General features: G+C 34.8%; 2 protein-coding genes across 2 annotated transcripts; both read right to left on the bottom strand.

The window, feature by feature from the left end:
* Positions 1–1,454: 1,454 nt before the first annotated feature.
* On the bottom strand, positions 1,455–2,983 carry LOC132060532 (non-specific lipid-transfer protein 1-like). Its single transcript, XM_059453547.1, has 3 exons — positions 2,598–2,983; positions 1,700–1,844; positions 1,455–1,563 (listed from the first exon to the last, which is right to left on the bottom strand). The coding sequence occupies exons 1-2, from the start codon at positions 2,939–2,941 to the stop codon at positions 1,706–1,708; spliced, it is 483 nt and encodes a 160-aa protein (XP_059309530.1). The 5' UTR covers positions 2,942–2,983; the 3' UTR covers positions 1,455–1,563; positions 1,700–1,705.
* A 17,374-nt stretch (positions 2,984–20,357) lies between these two features.
* On the bottom strand, positions 20,358–21,898 carry LOC132060531 (non-specific lipid-transfer protein 1-like). Its single transcript, XM_059453546.1, has 3 exons — positions 21,510–21,898; positions 20,628–20,772; positions 20,358–20,489 (listed from the first exon to the last, which is right to left on the bottom strand). The coding sequence occupies exons 1-2, from the start codon at positions 21,851–21,853 to the stop codon at positions 20,634–20,636; spliced, it is 483 nt and encodes a 160-aa protein (XP_059309529.1). The 5' UTR covers positions 21,854–21,898; the 3' UTR covers positions 20,358–20,489; positions 20,628–20,633.
* Positions 21,899–22,771: the final 873 nt, after the last annotated feature.

Here is a 22,771-nt window from a genome sequence, read left to right as displayed (position 1 = left end):
ACTAACGAATGAGGGGCATAATTTAAAGACCACAAATATGAGGGAAAATTTAAAGACCCACCCCAATATAGGGCAATCCGCGCAAAAAGTGAAGTAATTCTTGCATGGAATGTGGTGGATTATGTATTATTACCAAGTCTTCTTGTTGCATCCTTCCCAACTTCGCCAAGTGATCCACTCAATTATTTCCTTGTCTCAACGTATGGATTAGAGTAACTCCAAGTTTGGATATAAGACACTTGCGTTCTTCCATCACAGTGCGATCGGGGTGACTTTCAGAGATGTTACCACTCACAATTAGCAACTTCAAGGCGTCGCTTGAGTCGGTCTTGATGATGACCTTCTTTAGATTATAATTCTTTGCTAGAGTCAAACTGCCGTATATTGCCCATAACTCCGATGTAAGGCTCGATGTCCCTCTCATGCTAAGTCAGCCGCAGAACCCACCCAGCTACCTTCCCTTATCATCCCGCGCGAGAACCCTTGAGGAAGAAAAGACCAACTCATGAAAATAGGTTCTTGGTTAGTCAATCGGTCTTTTGTTAACTGAATTCGACAATTTTCAATTTTTGGGATTGGAAAAAATATGCTTTTTGACAGTAAACCGGATGCACGTACATTAATGTTGCCATAGTTTTTGATGTTACCAAAACGCTACTAAGTAGTAACACTATGGGGGAAATTGAGACAAGTTATAAAAATAGGAAAACGCTGACATATATATAGCCATTTCTATAATCATAATTCATGCAGGACTCAATTTTATTAGCCGTTTAAGAAAGTTGGAAAAAGGAAACAAATGGAAGCTTCTTCATCCCAATTTGCTTTTGGTTTCTATTTAGCTATTTGATCAGTTAATTTAATACTAATTTCTCATTTCAACATTATTTTCCTCTAAAATAATATTGTTCTTCTAGGTTATCATAGAATAGAATTTTAGTAAAACCTTTTCATTTCATTTAATAATATGTTGCTTTGAAGACTTCTAGACTTGCATTTAGGTAGAAAGTGTCAAAACTAGCCTATAAAAATATGATTTGTCTAATCTGCTTAAGTTTGGATGAGTTATTAATTCGGTAATTTGTTAACTCCACTAATTTGAACTTGCAGTTTGACTGATTTGGATTAAATATGTAAGCACGAATTGATTCATGAAAAAAAAAATCTTGTTAATATTTTTTAATTTTGTTTTATTTAATATGTTTTATACAGTCATAATTAAAAGAATATTGTATTGGTTTCTAAATTTTATATAATTAAAAAATTTATAAGAAAATAGAATTAAAAAAAAAAAATTTGGACGGGTTGAGTTATGACCCATTGTAATCCCATTTTGACCCAACCAATCTTAGTTGAAGTAACCTTCGGGTGTATTAATAACCCATCTTTTTATCAACTCAGTCTGTTTTAATCCATTCAAATTCAGCATAATCCGCCCGTTGTACACCCGTAGATAAAAGTCCGAACATTTTATTTGATGAATTTTTTGATCATATCATAAATATTTAAGCACAGTACATAGTCTTCGTAGATATTTCTGTATTCCACTTGATGGAGATACCTCTGCATTTTCCAAAAAACAAACCTATTAGTAAAATAATAGACTGATCATAATAAGTGGGAAGACAATTAATTTACACAAGGTTCAAATTAGAATAATAAATGTTGCTAGTATTAAGTAGCCATGGACTTAATTTACCTTCACTTAATTGACAATTAGAGGTTTCTTATGAGGGATTGAATGGTAACTATGATGATTATAATTTGGTCTTCTGAAAGCCATGATCCCAGTATTCTTGTAATTCTTCAGCTTGAACTCTTCAGTTGATGATGAAGTTTTTAATCTGCTCAAAGCAAATAGGAATCAAAATTGATCAAGATTAGGATATGATTAACTTTATCAGTATGTCATTGAATTTTATTAGTGCAATTTGAGATTACACGACAATAATTTTATCAGAAGAATGACCAGTAAACCCTATTTCTGTGCATAATTGAGTTAACAATAAAACATATGTGGCTAAGGGTGAAAAATATAACCCCATGAAGCTATACTCCACCCAACTCATCTAAGGTGGGGCCCATTTGATTGTGTATTTGACGCATAAAAGAATCATCAAGACGTAGGATAGTATTAGTATTTTTCCGAGTTTAGTTGGTTAGATATAATCGTGATAAAGAAACGAAAAATCTTTTGTTAGTTTGATTTGATAATTAAATAAATTATAAAAGAAAACAAATAAATAAATGAAAAATAATTTTGAGTGAGTGAATTGAGCTATATATGACTCATTATTTAGCCCAAATAATCACCAATCATGACCCAAATGGATCTCGGGCCCGCTAGTACACAATCCGTTGAGATATATAGCCCAACTATTAAAAATGAAATCAGAATTCGTTTGGATCCTCTCACATGTACAATCTTTTCCAGTTGTTACGTTCATCTTAACCCAAGTAATTAAGAAAATGTAATTAAGCACGCTATGCCCAACCCATTTAATCTGTTCAGATATAGTCCAACTCGCCCATTTGATTGGTCAATAATTTGTAAAATCAAAAGTAAACAAGAATTATAAAAGGGGGGAGAATATTACTTTTTGCAATCCACATTAGGATCAATAGGAATAGAAAGATTGATGTTGCAAAGTTCAGGAATTTGCTTAGCTCTTTCTTGAATTACTCCAATAGCCAAAGCTTCTTTCTTGAGACATTCACACATATTTTGAAGCTTCAAATCATCGTCAGATGTAGCCATTTTCATTAATCCCTTAACACCATTGCAACAAGGGACACTAATATCACCCTTTCCCATTAAAAAACCTCTGCATGGCAAAAGCTTAACAATGGTATTAGGGCATAGATCGTTTCCATTAACAGAACTAATTGCAATAATTAGAGCTAAAACCACCAACCCGGAAATAAAAATTGAACGATCCATTTTGGTATTTTGGTAGAAAGAAATTATTTGTGATGGAAAATTTAAGATTTTTGCTTATATTTATAGTTGAAATCTTAGGTTGAAGTCCTTGAAAAGAAAGCTGTGTAACGTAAAAATGGTTTAGGTGAAAAAAGAACTTGGATTTTACATGCATGTGAGCATCTAACTGCCAAAAAATGTGAATTATTGGACTATATATATGTAATAGAAGCATAAAACATGTGTATCCATTTCAAAATAAAAGTTTTTTTTTTTTGAAGAAAGAAGAATAAAAGAAAATGAAATATATTACTCTGAAGCTTTTCCAAAAGGGATTTTTTCAGATGTTGCTGATTTATTATCTCTCACATCAATGCATATACAAGTTTGGTAAGAACTATCGTATATCTAGATCATCAAGAGGAAAATCTAAGTAATTAATTGACACTAAAAATTTATGTTTATAAATGCGTTTTCATTGACTGTTGGTGAATATATCGATAAATTACAGTTGGAAATTACAATAAAATGAACAAAATGAAGAAAAATTATAAATAAATGATTCTTCAGGTTGAGGTGCGGATATCTCGCTTTCTGTTGGAAATAATAATTAAAAATTATAGGAAACCAAAATTAGTTAGGATTGAGTATTTTAATCCATGTTCAATTAGAATTTATAGTCAAATTAGTATAGGAATAGGTTTTTCTATTTTGAGTTAAAGTAAGTTTTATACTATTATAAATAGGGTTCTTTATTTGTTTTATGTTGTGGAGATTGTAGAGAGCATTCAGATATTCACAGAGTTTATCAATAAAATATCTTCCTTCACTCTCTTTAAGGAGATTCAAGCTCACTGCGATATAATCTTCACCGATCCGGCCAATGATGTCACCCGACTTGTCCCCTCCGGGATACAACGGCCCGCCAACGTCGTGTGACTCAAACAACTCCGGACTAATTGAAGAGTCCAAAGTTCCACCAAAAGAACATCTTCCTTCAACATAGAAAATTACTCTCTTTTGTAGTGAATTAGTCAGACACTTACTCTCAACTCTATCTTTCACTACACTAACCTCACTTTACAACATGTTCCCCACACTACAACACAATATTTCTTTCATCTTTTTTTTTTTTCCTCCTCATAAAGTAAGGATGACAAACTATTATCTCTTCGATGTTCAATCTATGATTAATCCTAAGGTATCTATCACTATAGTATATAGCTAGCAATTTAAGTTATCAATTATTCAATTGTTAAACTAAATAAGAAACTTGAAAGCAAAAAAAGCGTGACTCCGATATAGAAGTTTGATTTTACATTGAGCATCTAGTTGATCATCTTCTAAAATATATCGAGTTTAAATTCTGTATGCTGATGATATAAACAAAGTTATAAGTAAACCTTTATCGATTGGTAACCTTAATTTAAAAATGATATTTAAGCTATGTGTTATTACATGTTAAACTATATATATTAATAACGTATAACTTAAATCTTTACACCATCGCCATTTCCTATCAAACTAAGCATAGAAATTCAATCACTAGGATTATTAACTACTCCTTCTATTCTAATTTATTTGACACCATCTAACTTGGCATGGAGTTTAAGAAAAAAAGGAAGTTTTTTGAAATCTGTGATCTAAAACAAGTCTTGGATATTTGTGTGGTTGTACATCATTTCATAAAATTAAATTGTTTCTAAATATAGAAAGGTGATATTTTTTGGAGACAGACTAAAATAAAAAGTGTGCCACATAAATTAGGACGAGAGGAATAATAAGGATGGTGAGTATTGAAAAAAAGTTTTGAATCGTAAACCTAACCGAACCAAATCATTAACCATTCAACTACTTCGATTGTTAGGATCAAGATGAATATGCTTTTGTAATAATTAAAAAAAGAAAGAAAAATTACTATTATCTGAAATTGAAATTCACCAACTGTGTGACACAACCATTATTTTGCAGATGCAACTACATATAATTTTAGGATAGGTTGTAAATTTACTCTTGTTTTGGTGGTGCACCATGACCCATACCAAGGCTATGTCCTGGTTTATTATGTCTCGGTGAATTGGGTGAATAGTCGACCTCTAGCCCTTCATTTGGTACACAACGACGATATTCAGAACCATCCCCCGACCTTTTAGGTTGGTAATCTTTGACCTCTTCCTTTTGTTTTAGTCCAGCATGATCAATTGCAAGATCATGCTCGGGTCTTACATGCGAATAATCATTTATAACTGCTCGTTGTTTCGGTGCACGAGGTCCATGCCCTTCTCTTGGAGGAGGGCAAACATAAAATTGACCATTACTAAGACAATGGCTTGCTCTAGGGGACCATAACCTTCAATATGGATTAAAGATCTAGAGTGACCATTTTTGTAAGGGACAATTATCAAAACCAAAATAAGAAATGTTGTGAAAGAGATTGAACAAGGGGTCATTTTTTGGTCTTAGCCTAATTTGCTATGTTTTTATTAGTGCTAGTGCAAAACTATCAAGCTATTTCTACAATATCTAGTTGAAGTAGTGACAGGCCTGATTATTATGAAATATATAGTCCAAGAACCATTTCAACTGTATTTTGGTGTAGGGACATCTAACAAAACTTCACTAACTATATAGTCCAAGAACCTTTTCATCTGTTTTTTGGTGTGGGGACATATAACAAAACTTCATTAACTATATAGTCCAAGAACCATTTCATCTGCATTTTGGTGTAGGGATATATAACAAAACTTCATTAATTATATAGTCCAAGAACCATTTCAACTGCATTTTGGTGTGTGGTCATTGTAGATTTGGTCCCTTTAGTTATTGTTAAATTATGAGTTTGGTCCTAGTGATGTCTAGCTAAGCACTTTGAACCTTCAATTAATTCAAGTGATGCACTTTTAATCCTTCTCTCTTTGACTCTTCACAAAATTATCGCATTATCAATCATGAAACTAGTGAATTATCCATATGTAATGTTCAATAAGTATTGTTACTCATGTCTGAGTGTAATATGATTCTATAAATAGTCTAAATATAACACATTTCCTATATAAAGGGAACAAAAAGCACACATCTTTGTTAATTAAAGATTATATATCTAAGTCATAAATCACAAGGATTATAATTAGAATTCAGCAACTAAGGAACTAAAAATGCTATTATCCCTTTGGTTTTCTTGTGGATGAGTTTTTTTACCAAAATAATAGTCATCAGAAATTAAGTTCTTTGGATTTGAACCAGTAACAATATTACTATACATTGATTCATAATTTTTATGAATCGTATGCATTAAAAGGTACATGTACGGTTCTTAAGAGATAAAATTTATACCGACTAGTTCAAATTCATGTCATATAGGTTCATTACGAGTAAGTGTACCCCACCTGGGATTTTGTTTTGGTTATATTTCAATGAAAACAAATTGTTCTAACCAACAATTAACCCTCCAAAAGAGAAGTCAACTAAAACCAGTGGAATCATCTTCGCTTTCAACATCTGAATGTGCATGATATGTTTATTTAAACATAATAAATATACAATTTAAATAAAAAAGTAACTAATATTAGAAAATAAATACAAAATTAAGATAATAAAAATATTAATTGAAACACTAATGTTTGCCAGTAATGATGGAGATGTTTGTAGTGGTGGTGGGTGGGGGCTTTTTGGTGATGCGGTGGGTTTGGGGGTAGAAGTGGGGGGTTGGTTGGGGTTAAGGTTAGTAGGTAGGGTGAATGGGGTGAGGGTTTGGGGTGGATAGTGATGGGTAGGTGAGGGGTTGGGGAGGTGTTAGTGCGTGGGGGGGGGGGGGTTGTTGTCTGGTAAGGGGAGTGGGTTGCGGTTTGGGTAGTGGTGGCGGTGAGGGTGAGTTTTGAAACTTTAGCCAAGCACAAAGTACTACTTTAATATTGGTAAAATTGATTAGCTAAACACAATCTGCTACTCCTTCCGTCCCAATTTGTTTGAAGGTTGACCAATTTGGGGAGTCATTTTTTTTTACCTAATTTTAAACATTCTTCGAGTATTTTATAATATGAAATACATATTTGAAAACTACGTAAAAAGTACTATAAGTCTGAATAACTAATAATTCACAATATATGAAAAGAGTTGAAAAAAAAGGTCAAAGAAAGAGTTGTTTGACTCCCAAACTGATCAACCTCCAAACAAATCTGGATGGATGAAGTATTATTTATATTTTTTCCAAAAGTATTTTTCAAAATAAGTAGAATGAAGCTTGGCCAACAACAGGCTATTAAGCGAATTGTATCATGACTAATCAATCAATCTGGTCCAGCCCATATAAGACATTGGGCTCCATTTTTTTTTTTTTTTTTGTCTTCATTTGGGGTGGTCTTTAATTTTTAGCCCTCAAATTGGTAGTCTTTAATATTTTTCCTTCACTTAACACCCAGAGGTCTTGGGTTTGAACCCAGGCTCAGTAAAAAAAAAAAAAAATTCGCAAGACATAAGTTGGGATTCGCAAGGCATATGTTGGACCCAACTTATGCCTTAAGGCAAACTTTTACCCAAAATTAGGCCTTAAGGCAGAGGTTTGCAAAATTCCAGTAATTTTTTTTTTTTTTGGCCTTAAGGCAGAGTTTGAAACCCAACTTATGCCTTAAGACATGGGTCCAACTTATGCCCTACGAATCCAACTTATGCCTTGTGAATTTTTTTTTAAAGTTTTTAACTTAGCACGGGTTCGAACTCAGAACCAAGAAGCTTTTAGCGATGGCAAAACATTAAAGAGGGTACAAAAATTAAAGACCACCCCAAGCAATGGAAATCCTGCAAATTACCCATTGGCCTCTCAGTACTACATAGGCCCATATGCAGAAACCCTCACTACACCATGTATAAATCAGCTACTAGGATTATTTTCATCAACGAAATCACACACACTCACACTTCAAGCAGAGCAAAACTCTTCGTAACCCAGACCTAATTCATGGTGTTGGTAAATTCTCCCGTTCAAGAATGTACCATAAAAGAGGTCTTTGGGCAATCAAGAAGAAAAACAATAGCGTTTTCCCTAAACACGACAAAGAACCCACCGTTAAACCACCAAAATTTTAGCCAGCTGATGATATGGCAAAATCCCTAGTTAACAAACACAAATGAAAACCTACGAAGATTAGAGCAAGTATTACACTTGGTACTATTTTAATTATCCTTGCTGGTAGGTCTCGGGTCGGGTTTGTTACTTGTTACAGGACCATTTAAACTTTAAATTGTTTTGAATGCCGATAGGTCTCGAGTCGGGTTTGTTACTTGTTAAGGGGCAGTGTTTTAAAAGGCAGTTTCAGAACTCGCTCAGGGGCGAGCCACTGGCAAAATGCCCTGGGACTCACGTGCTGAGCTTAGTTCTTGTGAGGCTTACGCCTAAGTGCCCAATTATACACCTTAAACACACATAATACCAATGCTCGGGGCTCACCTAACAGTTCTTATACAAATTATATATTAAATTCATTAATTATAATCATTGACCCTCCTAATTCTTTAACAAATGAATGGTACTTAATATTTTTTCATCTATGTAAATAAGAAGATTGGGAGTAACTCAAATAACAAGTCGTAGTATTGCATATTTACTATTTAAGAACATCATGAGGGTGAATATGATATGATCCTACTTAGCACACTTCATTTCAAGACGTACATTCAAGGACGAGATATGAGACTTCAAGCTCTACAAGCTACATGGAAGATGAGAAAGTCATTTGAGGCTTTTGGAGGCTCCTACAACCCACACAAGATGGCTTATGATGTGTGGAAGGTGGCTTGGGAGTTGATTGAAGAAGAAGCTACTAGAAAGGGGACCAAATGCGCAAAGTGGCCAAACGTGCAAACAGGGACATTTCTGTAAATTGGATACCCTTGCAAACTTGGACAAGATCGGGAGTTGGCTATTTGAGCAATGAAGGTTATGCTTACAAGAAGGCCATGCATGCAAGATTGATTAGAGAACCATCTATGCAAAGAGGGCGTGTTTGGCTATCAAGGCCAATTCTTGAATCAAGACTACACTAAGAAGACTAGCCAAACAAGCCCTTACTTCATTAAAGGTAGCATTGTAATTGCCTATTAGTCTTCTTTACTTAGCTTATATATATAGCTTGTCTTTCATTTCAATTACTTAGATTATCTAGATTGGATAAATTATGTATTGAATACTCTAAGAGTTGATAGTTTGTTTAGGGTTAGCTTAGTTAATGGTGGATTCCATTGTTGGTCTTGAACTATTTTTCCATTGATTTCATGAAGGCTTGTTCATTTGTGGGTTTCAATTGAATTTCCCTTGCCTTGATTTCAAATAGCTTAGGTTCTATTGATTGAATCCGATTGGAAGGGTCTAGGTTTCATATACTTAGATTTGTCCATAGATTCATTATCATTAGGGTCTAGTTTCTATCCCTCTATTTTTCATCCCTTTTCTTCAATTCTCATCCCCAATTTCTTGTTTATCCTTAATTCCGCGTTTAGGTTTTGATTTGGTGTTTCCCCCAAATCGATTCTTATCATTTGGTATTATAGTCAGGTTAAAAGATTGTTCCTACAATTTCTAATCCTAGGCTCAAAATTTGAAAATCCCAAAAAAATAAAAAATCTAAAAATTCATAAAAAATTCAAAAATTGTTCTTGTGTTGTTATTTTGGTGGATTTGAGGCTGAATTTGAGTTTGTTGCTATCAAAAACCTCTAAATCCAAAGTTTGAAGTTATTTGGTTGGGTTTTGAAGTTTTCACCATTGAAGCTTTATCAAAGCTTGAAGAACTCAAGTGGGTTTGGTTGACTTTGGTAAAATTGAGATTTAATTGGTATTGGGCTTTGTTGTTTAGGAGAAAAGGAGCTTATATCCGAAATTTGAGTTAATTTGGAGTTAATTTGAGGGATCTACCATTTTTGGATTTTGAAGGTTTGAAGAACTTGAAGAACAAGCAAGTGGTCTTCAATTTTAGGTGTTCAATTGGTCTCAATTTGGAGTGGGCTTTGTTCTCTAGGTGGAGGGGAGGCTAGATCCAAAATTTGGGGTCAATTGGAGTCGGAATTGAAGTAGTTAAAAATTTGAATGTTCTTGATGCTCTTGAAGATCTTCATATATTCATGACGAAGAAGATGACCCAAGGTTGCGTTTGATTCAAAATATTTTTTTGAAAGTTGTCAAAAGGTGTTTTCCTATCCCTAAAGGTGAAAATACTAGGTTGTCTGGGTCCAACAAGTCAAGAAAATTCAGAAAATCCAACCAAAGATCGAGTTGAACAAGTACAAGACGTCATTGTTGTGGGAAATACGGTCCAAAATATACGGACCGTATAAAAATCCACGGACCGTATATTTCCATCATGAATTGGGAGCCACAAATTTGAGCTACTGTTGCTAAAATACGGTGCCAATATACGGACCGTATAAAATTCGACGGTCCGTATAATCTCTTCGTCAATTGGACGCCAAGTTGCCCACTTACTGTTCCTATTCTACGGTTACAATTTCACGGTCCGTATAAAAATTAACGAACCGTATAACTTTTTTGGCCAACCGTATAATTGAAGTCCAAGTTTGCTATGTACTGTTACTGTTTGATGGACCATTCTACGGTCCGTAAGAAATTGTACGGACCGGACCGTAAAAATACAAATCCCACCGTACAATTAGTCCGTATAAATCAAGTTCCAGCCATATAATCCAAGTATCAATAGTACATTTCAAGGTATCTGTATCTTGATTCAACTTTGATTCCTTTCACTTCCATCTCATTTTCAAGCCTCAAATTTTGTTCTCAATTCATTTCAATTCCAGAAAATTTCTTGGAATTCCTTGTTGGTTTTCTCTCCCTAATCTTTTGGTAGGAAGCAAGAAAAAAGAAAAAAAAAAGTGTAGAAACTTAAAATTTTTAGTTGTTTCGTATTGATACCTTAGATCAATTGGGGCTTCACGGCCGTGTTTTCAAGTTATCACCTACCCGGGCCCGAAATTTTATTTCATTCTCGATTTTTGGATTTCGTTTTTTTCTTGTTTTCTTCCACTAGTGTGCATTTAATAATTGTTCTACTTGTGTACACTAGTTCTTGAGTCCGTCTTTCTTTCGTGCCAATTCTTTTCAAGCTTTTCTCATTTACACCTCGTTGAATCTTCTTGGCTCAAGTCCTTTTGCTTTATCGAGTCGTCCATCTTTCGATTAACAAGAATCTATTCCTCCACAAAGGTTAGCGATCTTGTGAATTGATTTGGATTGAAAAGGGTTTTTGACCAACTTTGGAAGAAGCTTAGGTTGAGAGGTAAGTTTGAGTGCAAATACGAGTGACGTGAGTGTTTGCTCATTTTGTAGGTACACGAAGAGGAGACATAAGGAGAAGGAGAGATAAGGATGTCATCCATAGCTTCCGAGTCTTGTGGAGATGATTTTAAAGGTTATGCCTCTAGCAATGAAGGGTATAACTATGAGGGTGACGGAGGCTATGAGGAAGATGACATGGGATATGAGCATCACTATTCTTACAATGAATATGATGGTGATGGGGCTCATGAGTCGTTTGAGAAACATCGTCGATATGATCATAACTTGTACGAGGGTGAAGAATACTACTCCGAGGGGAAATCGCGAGGCAACGCCTCACGAGGCTTATGAAGAAGAGTGTAGATGAGTATGAAGAAAGGTCCTATGGTGGATACGAGCATGAAGAGTCTCATTCTACACACTATGGACATGGAGGTGAGTTGAGGTATGCTCCTTCCTCACACTTTCGGTATGAACCACTTGATAAAAACTTGCAAGAATGGGAAGAATGTAGTGATTATGAACCTAATGGCTATGTGCTTTGTGGTGAATATACTTGTGAAGATAATGGGATTGAACAAAACTATTATGTGGGATCTTATAATAGGTATTCAGGTGCATCGCCTTGTAATACTTCCTATTCCAAGCAAAATGGTATAAGTGTGTGGATTGGTCCAAGTAGGAATAGTTCGAGGAGGAGAAGAGATGATACATTTCTTAATCCAAGAAACACAATGAACTATGATTCTTATCCTAATCCGGAGGTGCCATGTTCTCAATATGGCTATGGTGTGGAGGGTAGAAGGAGAGAAGTGTTGACGAGAGGTAACCAACTTGTTAGTTTTGGAAGTTCTTGTGGCGACTACTCAAGTCCGACATCTTATCCTACTCCAAGAAATGCAATGAATCATTACTCTTATCCTAATCCGCGGTTACCATGTTCTCAAGTTGGATATGTTATGGAAGGTAGGAGAGGAGTGACGATAGGCGAAGGAAGCAGGAGGAATGAGGGGCTTCAAGCGAGGAATGAACCCAAAGAAAAAACAAAAACAAGTGGTGGGCTCAAGGAGATAAGAGAAGACTTCAAGTGCATAAGAGATCATATAAAAGGGGCACAAGAAAACCTCAAGGAAATGACGGAGCTAGTTCTCCAAATGCAAGAACAAGTCCACAAGGTCCAACAAATTGTGAGAGAAAAGATTGAGAGGAGTAAGGGAGTGAAAAGTGACAACTCTAGAGAGGAAAAAGGAGAGGATGTGAGGAGTGATGTGAGGGAGTTGTCACAACCTTTATCTAACCCTTGTGACTTTTCTTTCTTCTCTAGTAGTCTTAATGATAGTGCAGGTATTCTCGAAAGCAAACCTAATGATGACCCTCAACCTTTGAAGGTTCTTGAGGTGGTTGAGAGCTTCGAAAGGAGCAAACGAGCTCAAAGTTGAAACCCAAGGCAAAGGAGATGAATGTGAACTTTAAGGTAAAACAGCTACTCTTAACACCACAAATGATGTGATTGATCATGTTGTCGAAGTGAGTGTAAATGATAGCTTGTCCTTAATTGAGCTTAATGAGCCTTTGCCTTGTGATGAGCTTAGTGCAATTGTGACAATTGACAATGTGTTTGATATGGGTGATCCAACACTAGTTGATCCTATTGATGACTATCTTGACTCTTCTTTTGAGTTCAAGTTGTGTCCACCTAGTGTTGATTCCTATGATTTGCATGTTAGTACATTGTCATGTGAAATGATAGCTCACCCACTAGTTGATCCTAGCGATGACCGAATTGATTCTTCTAGCAAGATCGATTTGTGTCCAACTAGTGTGGATACTTGTTTTGATCAATTTTCTTGGCATGATAATCCACTATTTGAGGAACTTTGTGATGTGCTTAATGAGCCTTAATTTAGTGACGATATTGATGAAATTGATCATGTGAATAGTCATGTACCTAGTGGGATGCTGGTAATGTTGCAAATGAAGTGTCCTTTGGAGACTACAAGGTATTTAGTAACCCACTATGGGATGATGATGGGCTTGGTCTTGATGACAAGCATGGAGTAGTTGAAGTTGTTGACACTATTCACGAGACGAAAAGTCCTTCTTGAGGGTTTGTGACCTACTTGATGGACCAACGTCGAATTTTAAAAATACTTCCATAAGTGATGAGTGCTCTTTAAAGAAGGGGAGCAATTTGAAAAGAAAAGAGCACACTTCTTGGAAAGACTGTGCCAAATCTTTTATCCTAAGGGATGAGGAGATGCTGCTCTTAGCTTGGCATAGGTTCGAAGAGCCTAAAGGTAAAAATCCTTCTTTTGATAAAGTTGATTATGTGATTAACTTGTTTGTGAAGTTTCATCAAAGGAGGAGACTTGAAGAGGGTACCCATTGGAGAAGACCTCATTGGACTACACTTTGGTATGAAGTCATATCTCTTACTTCCTCCAAGGACGGTATGTATTCTTGGGCTTTCTAAAGACATGAAGCTAACTTCTTGGTGTATTGAGCATAGTAGTAACACTTCTTTCCATTCATGTGATAATTTGCTAGTATTATTACTTGATTTCATGTTGGGCTTGCATGGGGAATATGGAAAAAGTAGTGTGGGTGATACCTTTGTATTTGACCCCAATGATGACTTAGGAGTGATTCCTTACTTTAGGTGGACTAATGTAATGATTGGACCCTTGACTTGGGTTGGGCTTATTGGTGATATTATACTTAGTCATGAGGGATTTCACTTGTTTCTTGACTTAAGGAGAGATTATGTAAGCTTCTTAATTGCTAGGACTAATGTAGACTTGCATGTTGGGGTTTCTATTTGCATTGGGTTCTTTGATTTACCCTTTTGTCAAAATGACTTGAATAGCCAAATGTCTTTGGCATTATTTGGATACATGTTCTTTCTAGATCCATTTGATGCTTGGTTATATCATAAAAGTGAGCCATTTAGTATGTTATTTGCATGCTCTGCTTACTTTAGGTGTCACGACCCAATTCGCGAGTCGTGGTGGCACCTACACTATCCCTCCAAGTAGGCGAACCACATTACTAATAGCAAGTTAATTAAGCGGAAAATTAAATAAGAATAAGTTATCACGTCTTAAATACTTATCATAACTAGAAATGTCACGACAACCCCAAAATCTAGTCACAGGGGTACAAGAGCGCTAACATAGTACGGAATATAAGTCTGAAAATACCCGAAGGCTACATATTGTCTGTCGAATACAAAAACAGAAATAAATAGAGGAGGTCCTTCAGGGGCCACGGATGACCAAGTAGCTCACCCTGAATTACCGAAAGATATCACCCTCGCGTATTAACCACGGGTGTAGAATCGGGAGCTCGGATCGTACCGCACTCACAACAAAAGTGCAAAGAAGAGTAGTATCAAGTACAACACTAGTACCGGTAAGCATCATACGCCGACAATGATTATATAACGCATGAAGAAGTGGAACTAACAAGTAGTACACATAGAGCAAACGGGTATGGTCACATATAATATACAAGTAAAGTGTAAAGGAATCATGAAATCAACCATGACAGGATATAATTAACCGGGTGATCGATCAAACGTATGAGTGAATGAATGCAATGCAACGCAACGTCACCTCTCTCACTCCACTCTCGTACACACACGCGTAAGCTGGCGTGCCTCAAAGCCATGACCCATGGGGGACCCGCGAAGTCCATGTACCACTCGTGCTCTCTCCGGCGTAAACCTCTGAGGCTTTCAATCACTCTTAATCTCCGGCAAGGGCCTCGGAGTCTCTCTGTCACTCTCAATCTCCAGCAAAAACCTCGGAGTCTCTTAATCACTTAGCTTACCATCATCACAAGAATAATATGGAAGGCATGTCATACATGTCATCAGTCTCAACAATATCATCAATATACAATCAACAAATACAAGTCATATTAATGTTATCATTCCTTTTCATATAATGAGGGAGCTAGTATATGACAAGAGATACAAAATGTGTGATAATCACGTAAAATAACACATATGGCGACAAGCCACATACAATACCGACAAAGCCAACCTAATTGGAATCCACCTCCACTTCATGCCCGAAGGCCTATATGCTATCCCCGTCACTTTCTACAACTACATACGATTCTCTAATCAGAGTCTAACTAAAGTAGACCGTAACCTACCTCAATGCCGAGCGAGTGCCACGAACAATCAAACTAATGCCTTCCCTTCGCGTAGAGCCTCTGAAAGATCAAAATCTATAAAAATATGCGATCTACGTTAGAATACGAACCTAAGGACACCCATATTGCTATATTTATATTTGAAACCCAAAAACGACCTTAAAAAGTGACCACGGACCCACAACTGAAATTTTATTGAAAAATCATATCACCCATAACCTAAGGGTCATATATCCAGAAAATTAGTCAATTTCATCCATAAATAGTCTCTCAAATCCTAAATTCTCATCTCTTAAGACTAGGGCTTAAAACCTTCAATTATCTCAAAATCTTAATTGTCATGAATTTGAAGGTGTGCATATAATTCAATACAATTTATGAATATCCAATAGATTAATTATCACATCCCAAAAATACTAAACATGGAAGAAAATTACTACATCTCTGTATAAAAGTGAAAATGCGGAAGCTTTTAACATCAACACTATCTGAACGTTCCATGCTAGCAGTTCACTTAAAAATCATAAAAAATATGCATCCCACCTAGTAACCTCTCACTGCCCCGTTAGTTAGTACCCCATCATCACCTAATCATTTGCTAAGTTTTGTTGGTTAATGCTTTCCTAGTTCAATTCATTTATTTTCTTTTTAGCAATCCGAAAAGATAAGTCCAAATTGTGCATAGCAATAGGTAATAATCCAATGATGATACAAGTAACAACAATAGGTACGAGATATTGGTTGTAAACTAGTTGTTCTATGCATTTTGTATGTTGCAATTTAGTTACTAGTGACATCAATAATTACTCTTAAAAAAATATGCACGTAGAACAATCTGATATTTTCCCTTAGTAATAGTAATCAAATGATCTTCCAAATCATTGGTTCATTAAATAAATTATGCACTTTCCAAAGGCCTCTATATAATAATCAATAAATAAGTGCATGATATGAACTAACACCAAGATAATACCTGAAGCTTAAAACCAGTGAATTAATCACTGTGTCGTACACCAAAACCTCTTGAGCAGCCCCTTCGTTTATTTTTTTCAAGAGTCAAAGCTCATTTCCCTAATATTTTTATCCCCACAACCACAACAACATGGTTTCAGCCTGAATAAGTAATGGGCTTGGCCCACTTCTTTACCACCATAGCCTCCCTATTTCACTTATTCAATTAACCACTTTGTTTTATTTAAAAATTATCCACTCCGTCAAATACTATATTTACCAACTTATACCTTATATGTGTGAAACTTATATTCTTATAAATAAACTATTCACACATATTAAATAAATATATTTCAAAAAGTACCCGCCAATTAAATCACCGTGCCACCAGTTCCCGCAAGTCAAGAATATCATTTAAAGCTACGGAAAGGGTATTTTAATGAAAAAGAGTCCAAAAATGCGAAACGACCAAACGGGTCGTTACATTAGGTATTATCACTGGCCTTATGATGACTACCTTGCTTATTTTGTGAAAGAGTTTGTACTCATTCTCTTCCATATTTTGCAAGGTACGGATTTGAGGACGAATCCTTTTGAAGAAAGGGAGGATGATATGATCCTACTTAGCACACTTCATTTCAAGACGTACATTCAAGGACGAGATATGAGACTTCAAGCTCTACAAGCTACATGGAAGATGAGGAAGTCGTTTGAGGCTTTTGGAGGCTCCTACAAGCCACACAAGATGGCTTATGATGTGTGGAAGGTGTCTTAGGAGTTGATTGAAGAAGAAGCTAGAAAGGAGACCAAATGCGCAAAGTGGCCAAATGTGCAAACAGGGACTTTTCTGCAAATTGGCTACATTTGCAAACTTGGACAAGATCGGGAGTTGGGTATTTGCGCAAAGAAGGTTATGCTTGCAAGAAGGCCATGCATGCAAGATTGATTAGAGGGCCATCTATGCAAGGAGGGACGTGTTTGGCCATTGAAGGCCAATTCTTCCAATTCTTGAATTGAAGGCTACACTAAGAAGACCAGCCAAACAAGGCCCTTACTTCATTAAGGGTAGCATTGTAATTGCCTATTAGTCTTCTTTACTTAGCTTGTATATATAGCTTGTCTTTCATTTCAATTACTTAGATTATCTAGATTGGATGAATTATGTATTGAATACTCTAAGGAGTGATAGTTTGTTTAGGGTTAGCTTAGTTAATGGTGGATTCCATTGTTGGTCTTGAACCATTTTTTCATTGATTTCATGAAGGGTTGTTCATTTGTGGATTTCAATTGAATTTCCCTTGCCTTGATTTCAAATAGCTTAGGTTCTATTAATTGAATCCGATTGGAAGGGTCTAGGTTTCATGTACTTAGGTTTGTCCATAGATTCATTATCATTAGGGTCTAGTTTCTATCCCTCTATTTCTCATCCCCTTTCTTCAATTCTCATCCCCAATTTCTTGTTTATCCTTAATTCCGCGTTTAAGTTTTGATTTGGTGTTTCCCCCAAATCGATTCTTATCAGAATATCACTTACTATTTCTTTTAATAATACATAGAAGATTTGTACATTTTCACTTGTCATTGGTCTTTTGTCCTTATGTATCAAAATTATCATATTTTATTATTTCGCTATTTGAAAGTAATTAATTTTATTCATGAAGAAGTTACGTTTTAATCATAATACTGATAAAGTTTATTGATATAAAATGAACAGTATGATAGTAATATTGTTTTAATAAATTGTGATCTTTTCATTGTTTGAAATTTAAGATGTTAGAGTTGATTTGTATTCCATAAGAGCTTTTATTTCATTATTTGTTTATACTTGTAAAATTATGTTACATATAATTACAAATCGTAAGCAGGGGATGCTAGAGGGTGAGGCCAGTAAAACTTTTGCTTTAGACCTCCAAACGTCTACCGATGAATTTTATGGTTTAAGTTTCTTTTGGATAATATTGAAGATTGTAAATAGAAGTACAAAATATATATAACAAAAGAAAGAAAAAACACTATCTATGTTTTAAGAGCAATATTTCAAAACTTTGAACTAAACTACTCAAATCTTCGTATTGTTAAATAAAGTTTTTACAATAACATCCTAGGTGATGTCTTTAAAACACATGGCTAATATCTTATTGACTTGGATTGATCCTCACTAATATAAATACTAATGTTACTATATGAAGTAATAGACAACAAGTATGAAAAATAAAAAAGGCAACACTAAATACCCATGGGGCTTACGCCCAGTGCCTCGGGGCTTACAAATGTAAAATGCCCCGCCTTACGCCTCTGCCTTTTAAAACACTGGTTACGGGTCTGTTTAAACTTTAAATTGTTTTGAATGCTGGTAGGTCTCAGGTTGGGTGGGTTTGCTTGTTAAGGGTCCATTTAAACTATAAATTGTTCTGAATGTTGTATAAATGGTTATGCCATTTGATTTTCTTGTTCTTCAAATAGCCGTTGGAACCTCTTGTAAAATCCAATTCTTTAAATTGTTCTCCCCTTCTGAAAGCCGTACCTAATTCTTTACGTTTTTGAACGCATTCTTTGAACAAAAAAGTTTTTATCTCCCCTTCTGAAAGCTGTACCCAATTTTTTGAACACAAAGTACAAATGGATTGATAACCTAACCAAGAAGCAATTGTTGCATAGAATGTGTTGGATTAAGTATTATTACAAAATCTTCTTGTTGCATCCTTCCCAACTTCGCCAAGTGATCTGCACAATTATTTCCTTGTCTCAACGTATGGATTAGAGTAATTCCAAGTTTGGATGTAAGATTCTTGCATTCTTCCATCAAAGCGCGATCGGGGTGACTTTCAGAGATGTTACCACTCACAGTTAGCAACTTTAGGGCATCGCTCGAGTCGGTCTTGATGATGATCTTCTTTAGATTATAATTCTTTGCTAGAGTCAAACCGCCACATATTGCCCATAACTCCGATGTAAGGCTCACTGTCGCTCTCATGCTAAGTTGGCCGCAGAACCCGCCCAGCCACCTTCCCTTATCATCCCGTGACCCCACCATACCCTGCTAATCTCGAATGAGGCAGCAAACTGCCATCGGTATTGATCTTGATAAACCCTTGGGGAGGAAAAGACCAACTAACAAAAATAGTTTCTTGGTTAGTCAATCGGTCTTTTGTTAACTGAATTCGACAATTTTCAGTTTTGGGATCGAAAAAACAAATATGCATTTTGACATTAAACCGGATGCACGTACATTAGCGTTGCTATAGTTTTTGAAGTTACCAAAGCACTACTAAGTAACACTACGGAGGAAACTGAGACAAGTTATAAAAATAGGAAAACGCTAACATATATATATAGCCATTTCTATAATCCTAATTCATGTAGGACTCAATTTTATTAGCCGTTTAAGAAAGTTGGAAAAAGGAAACAAGCTTTTTAATCCTGATTTGCTTTGGTTTCTATTTAACTATTTGATCATTTATTTAATACTAATTTCTCATTTCAAGATTATTTGCCTTTAAAATAATATCGTACTTCTAGGTTATCATAGAATTTTAGTAAAACTTTTCATGTCATTTAATAGTATGTTGCTTTAAAGACCTCTAGACTTGCATTTAGGGAAAAAGTGTCAAAACTAGCCTATAAAAATATGATTTGTCTAATCTGCTTAAGTTTGGATGAGTTATTAATTCGTCAATTTACTAACTCCACTAATTCTTACTCGTTGTTTGATTGATTTGGATTAAATATGTAAGCACGGATTGATTCATGAAAAATCTTGTTAAATATTTTAAAATTTTATTTTATTTGAAATGTTATATATAGTCATAATTAAAAGAATATTATATCGATTTCTAAATTTTATATAATTAAATCATTTATAACAAAATAAAATTAAAAAAACTAAATTGGACGGGTTGAGTACCCATTGTAATCTCATTTTGACCCAGCCAATCTTAGCTTATTAAGTAACCTTCGGGTGGATTAATGATCCGCCTATTTATTAACTCAATCTATTTTAATCCATCCAAATTTAGCATAATCCGCCCGTTTTACACCCGTAGATAAAAGTTTGAATAATTTATTAGATAAAACATTTGATCATATCATACATATCCAAGCACAGTACACACTAAGTTTAATGAAATGACCAGTCTTCTTAGATATTTCTGTATTTCACTTGATGGAGATGCCTCTGCATTTTCCAAAAAAAACAAACCGATTAGTAAAATAACAGACTGATCATATTAAGTTGGAAAACAATTAATTTACACAAGGTTCAAATTAGAATAATAAATGTTACTAGTATTAAGTAGCAATGAACTCAATTTACCTTCACTTAATTGACTATTAGAGGCTTCTTACGAGGTATTGAATGGTAATTGTGATGATTATAATTTGGTCTTCTGAAAGCCATGATCCCAGTATTCTTGTAATTCTTCAGCTTGAACTCTCCAGTAGATGATGAAGTTTTTAATCTGCTCAAAGCAAATAGGAATCAAATTGATCAAGATTAGGATATGATTAACTTTATTGGTACGTCATAGAATTTTGTCAGTGTAATTTGAGATTACATGACAATAATTTTATTAGAAGAATGGCCAATAAGCGCTATTTCTGTGCATAATTGAGTTAACATTAAAACATATGTGGCTAAAGGTGAAAAATATAACCCCATGAAGCTATACTCCACCCAACTCGTCCAAGTTGGGGCCGATTTGATTGTGCATGTAGTTTCAGATTGACGCATAAAAGAATCGTCAAGACATAGGATAGTATTAGTATTTTTCTGGGTTTGGTTGGTTAAATATAATCGTGATAAAGAAAAGAAAAAACTTTTTTTTAATCTGATTTGATAATTAAATAAATCATAAAAGACTAACAAACAAATAAATGAAAAATTATTTTGAGTGAGCGAATTGATAGATATGACTCATTATTTAGCCAAATAATCACCAATCATGACCCAAATGGATCTCGGGCCCGCTAGTACACAACCCATTTAGATATATAGTCCAACTGGGGAAAATGAAATCAGAATTCATCTGGATCCTCCCACATGTACAATCTTTTCCATTGGTTTTCGTTCATCTTAATGCACGCTATGCCCAACCCATTTAATCCGTTCAGATACAGTCCAACTCCCCCATTTGATTGGTCAATAATTTGTACAATCAAAAGTAAACAAGAGTTATAAAAGGGGGGAGAATATTACTTTTTGCAATCCACATTAGGATCAATAGGAATGGAAAGATTGACGTTGCAAAGTTGAGGAATTTGGTTAGCTCTTTCTTGAATTACTCCAATAGCCAAAGCTTCTTTCTTGAGACATTCACACATATTTTGAAGCTTCAAATCATCATCAGAAGTAGCCATTTTCATTAATACCTTAACACCGTTGCAACAAGGGACACTAATATCACCCTTTCCCATTAAAAAACCTCTGCATGGCAAAAGCTTAACAATGGTATTAGGGCATTGATCGTTTCCATTAACAGAACTAATTGCAATAATAAGAGCTAAAACCACTAACCCGCAAACAAAAATCGAACGATCCATTTTGGTATTTTTGGTAGAAAGAAATTATCTGTGATGGAAAGTTTAAGATTTTTGCTTATATTTATAGTTGAAATCTTAGGTTGAAGTCCTTGAAAAGAAAGTGTAACGTAAAATTGGTTTAGGTGTAAAAAGAACTTGGATTTTACATGCATGTGAGCATCTAACTGCCAAAAAATGTGAATTATTGGACTATATATAAGTAATAGAAGCATAAAACATGTGTATCCACTTCAAAATTAAAGAAATTATGATCTTTTTCCGAAAGAATTATAAAAGAAAAATGAAATATATTATCATTTCGAAGCTTTCCGAAAAAGATTTATCAGATGTTCGCTGATTTACTATGACTCTCATCAGTCATGTACAAGTCTGGTAATTGAAAGGTTGAAACGTTATCATGAAGAAACTATCTTGTAGATCAAGAGGAAAATCTAAGTACTTAATTATTAATTAATTGACACTAAAAATTTATGTTTATAAATGTGTTTTCATTAACTAATCTCTTCGATGTTCAATCTATGATTAATCCTAGGGTATCTATCACTATAGTCTATAGCTAGCAATTTAAGTTATCAATTATTCAATTGTTAAACTAAATAAGAAACTTGAAAGCAAAAAAAGCGTGACTCCAATATAGAGGTTTGATTTTACATGTGAGCATCTAGTAGATCATCTTCTAAAATAGATCGAGTTTAAATTCTATATGCTGATGGTATAAAAATGGTTATAAGTAAACCTTTATCGATTGGTAACCTTAATTTAAAAATGATACATGTTAAACTATATATATTAATAATGTATAGCTTAAATCATTAGACCATCGCCATTTCCTATTAGACTAAGCATAGAAATCCAATCACTAGGATTATTAACTACTCCTTCACCCCAAATTTTTGTGACACCATGAATTAAGATTTA

The sequence above is a fragment of the Lycium ferocissimum genome, chromosome 6 (genome assembly GCF_029784015.1).
Source record: "Lycium ferocissimum isolate CSIRO_LF1 chromosome 6, AGI_CSIRO_Lferr_CH_V1, whole genome shotgun sequence".
Taxonomy (NCBI): Eukaryota; Viridiplantae; Streptophyta; class Magnoliopsida; order Solanales; family Solanaceae; genus Lycium; species Lycium ferocissimum.
Note: the sequence above shows the minus strand (reverse complement) of the source record. Positions and strands in the feature narration are given on the sequence as shown.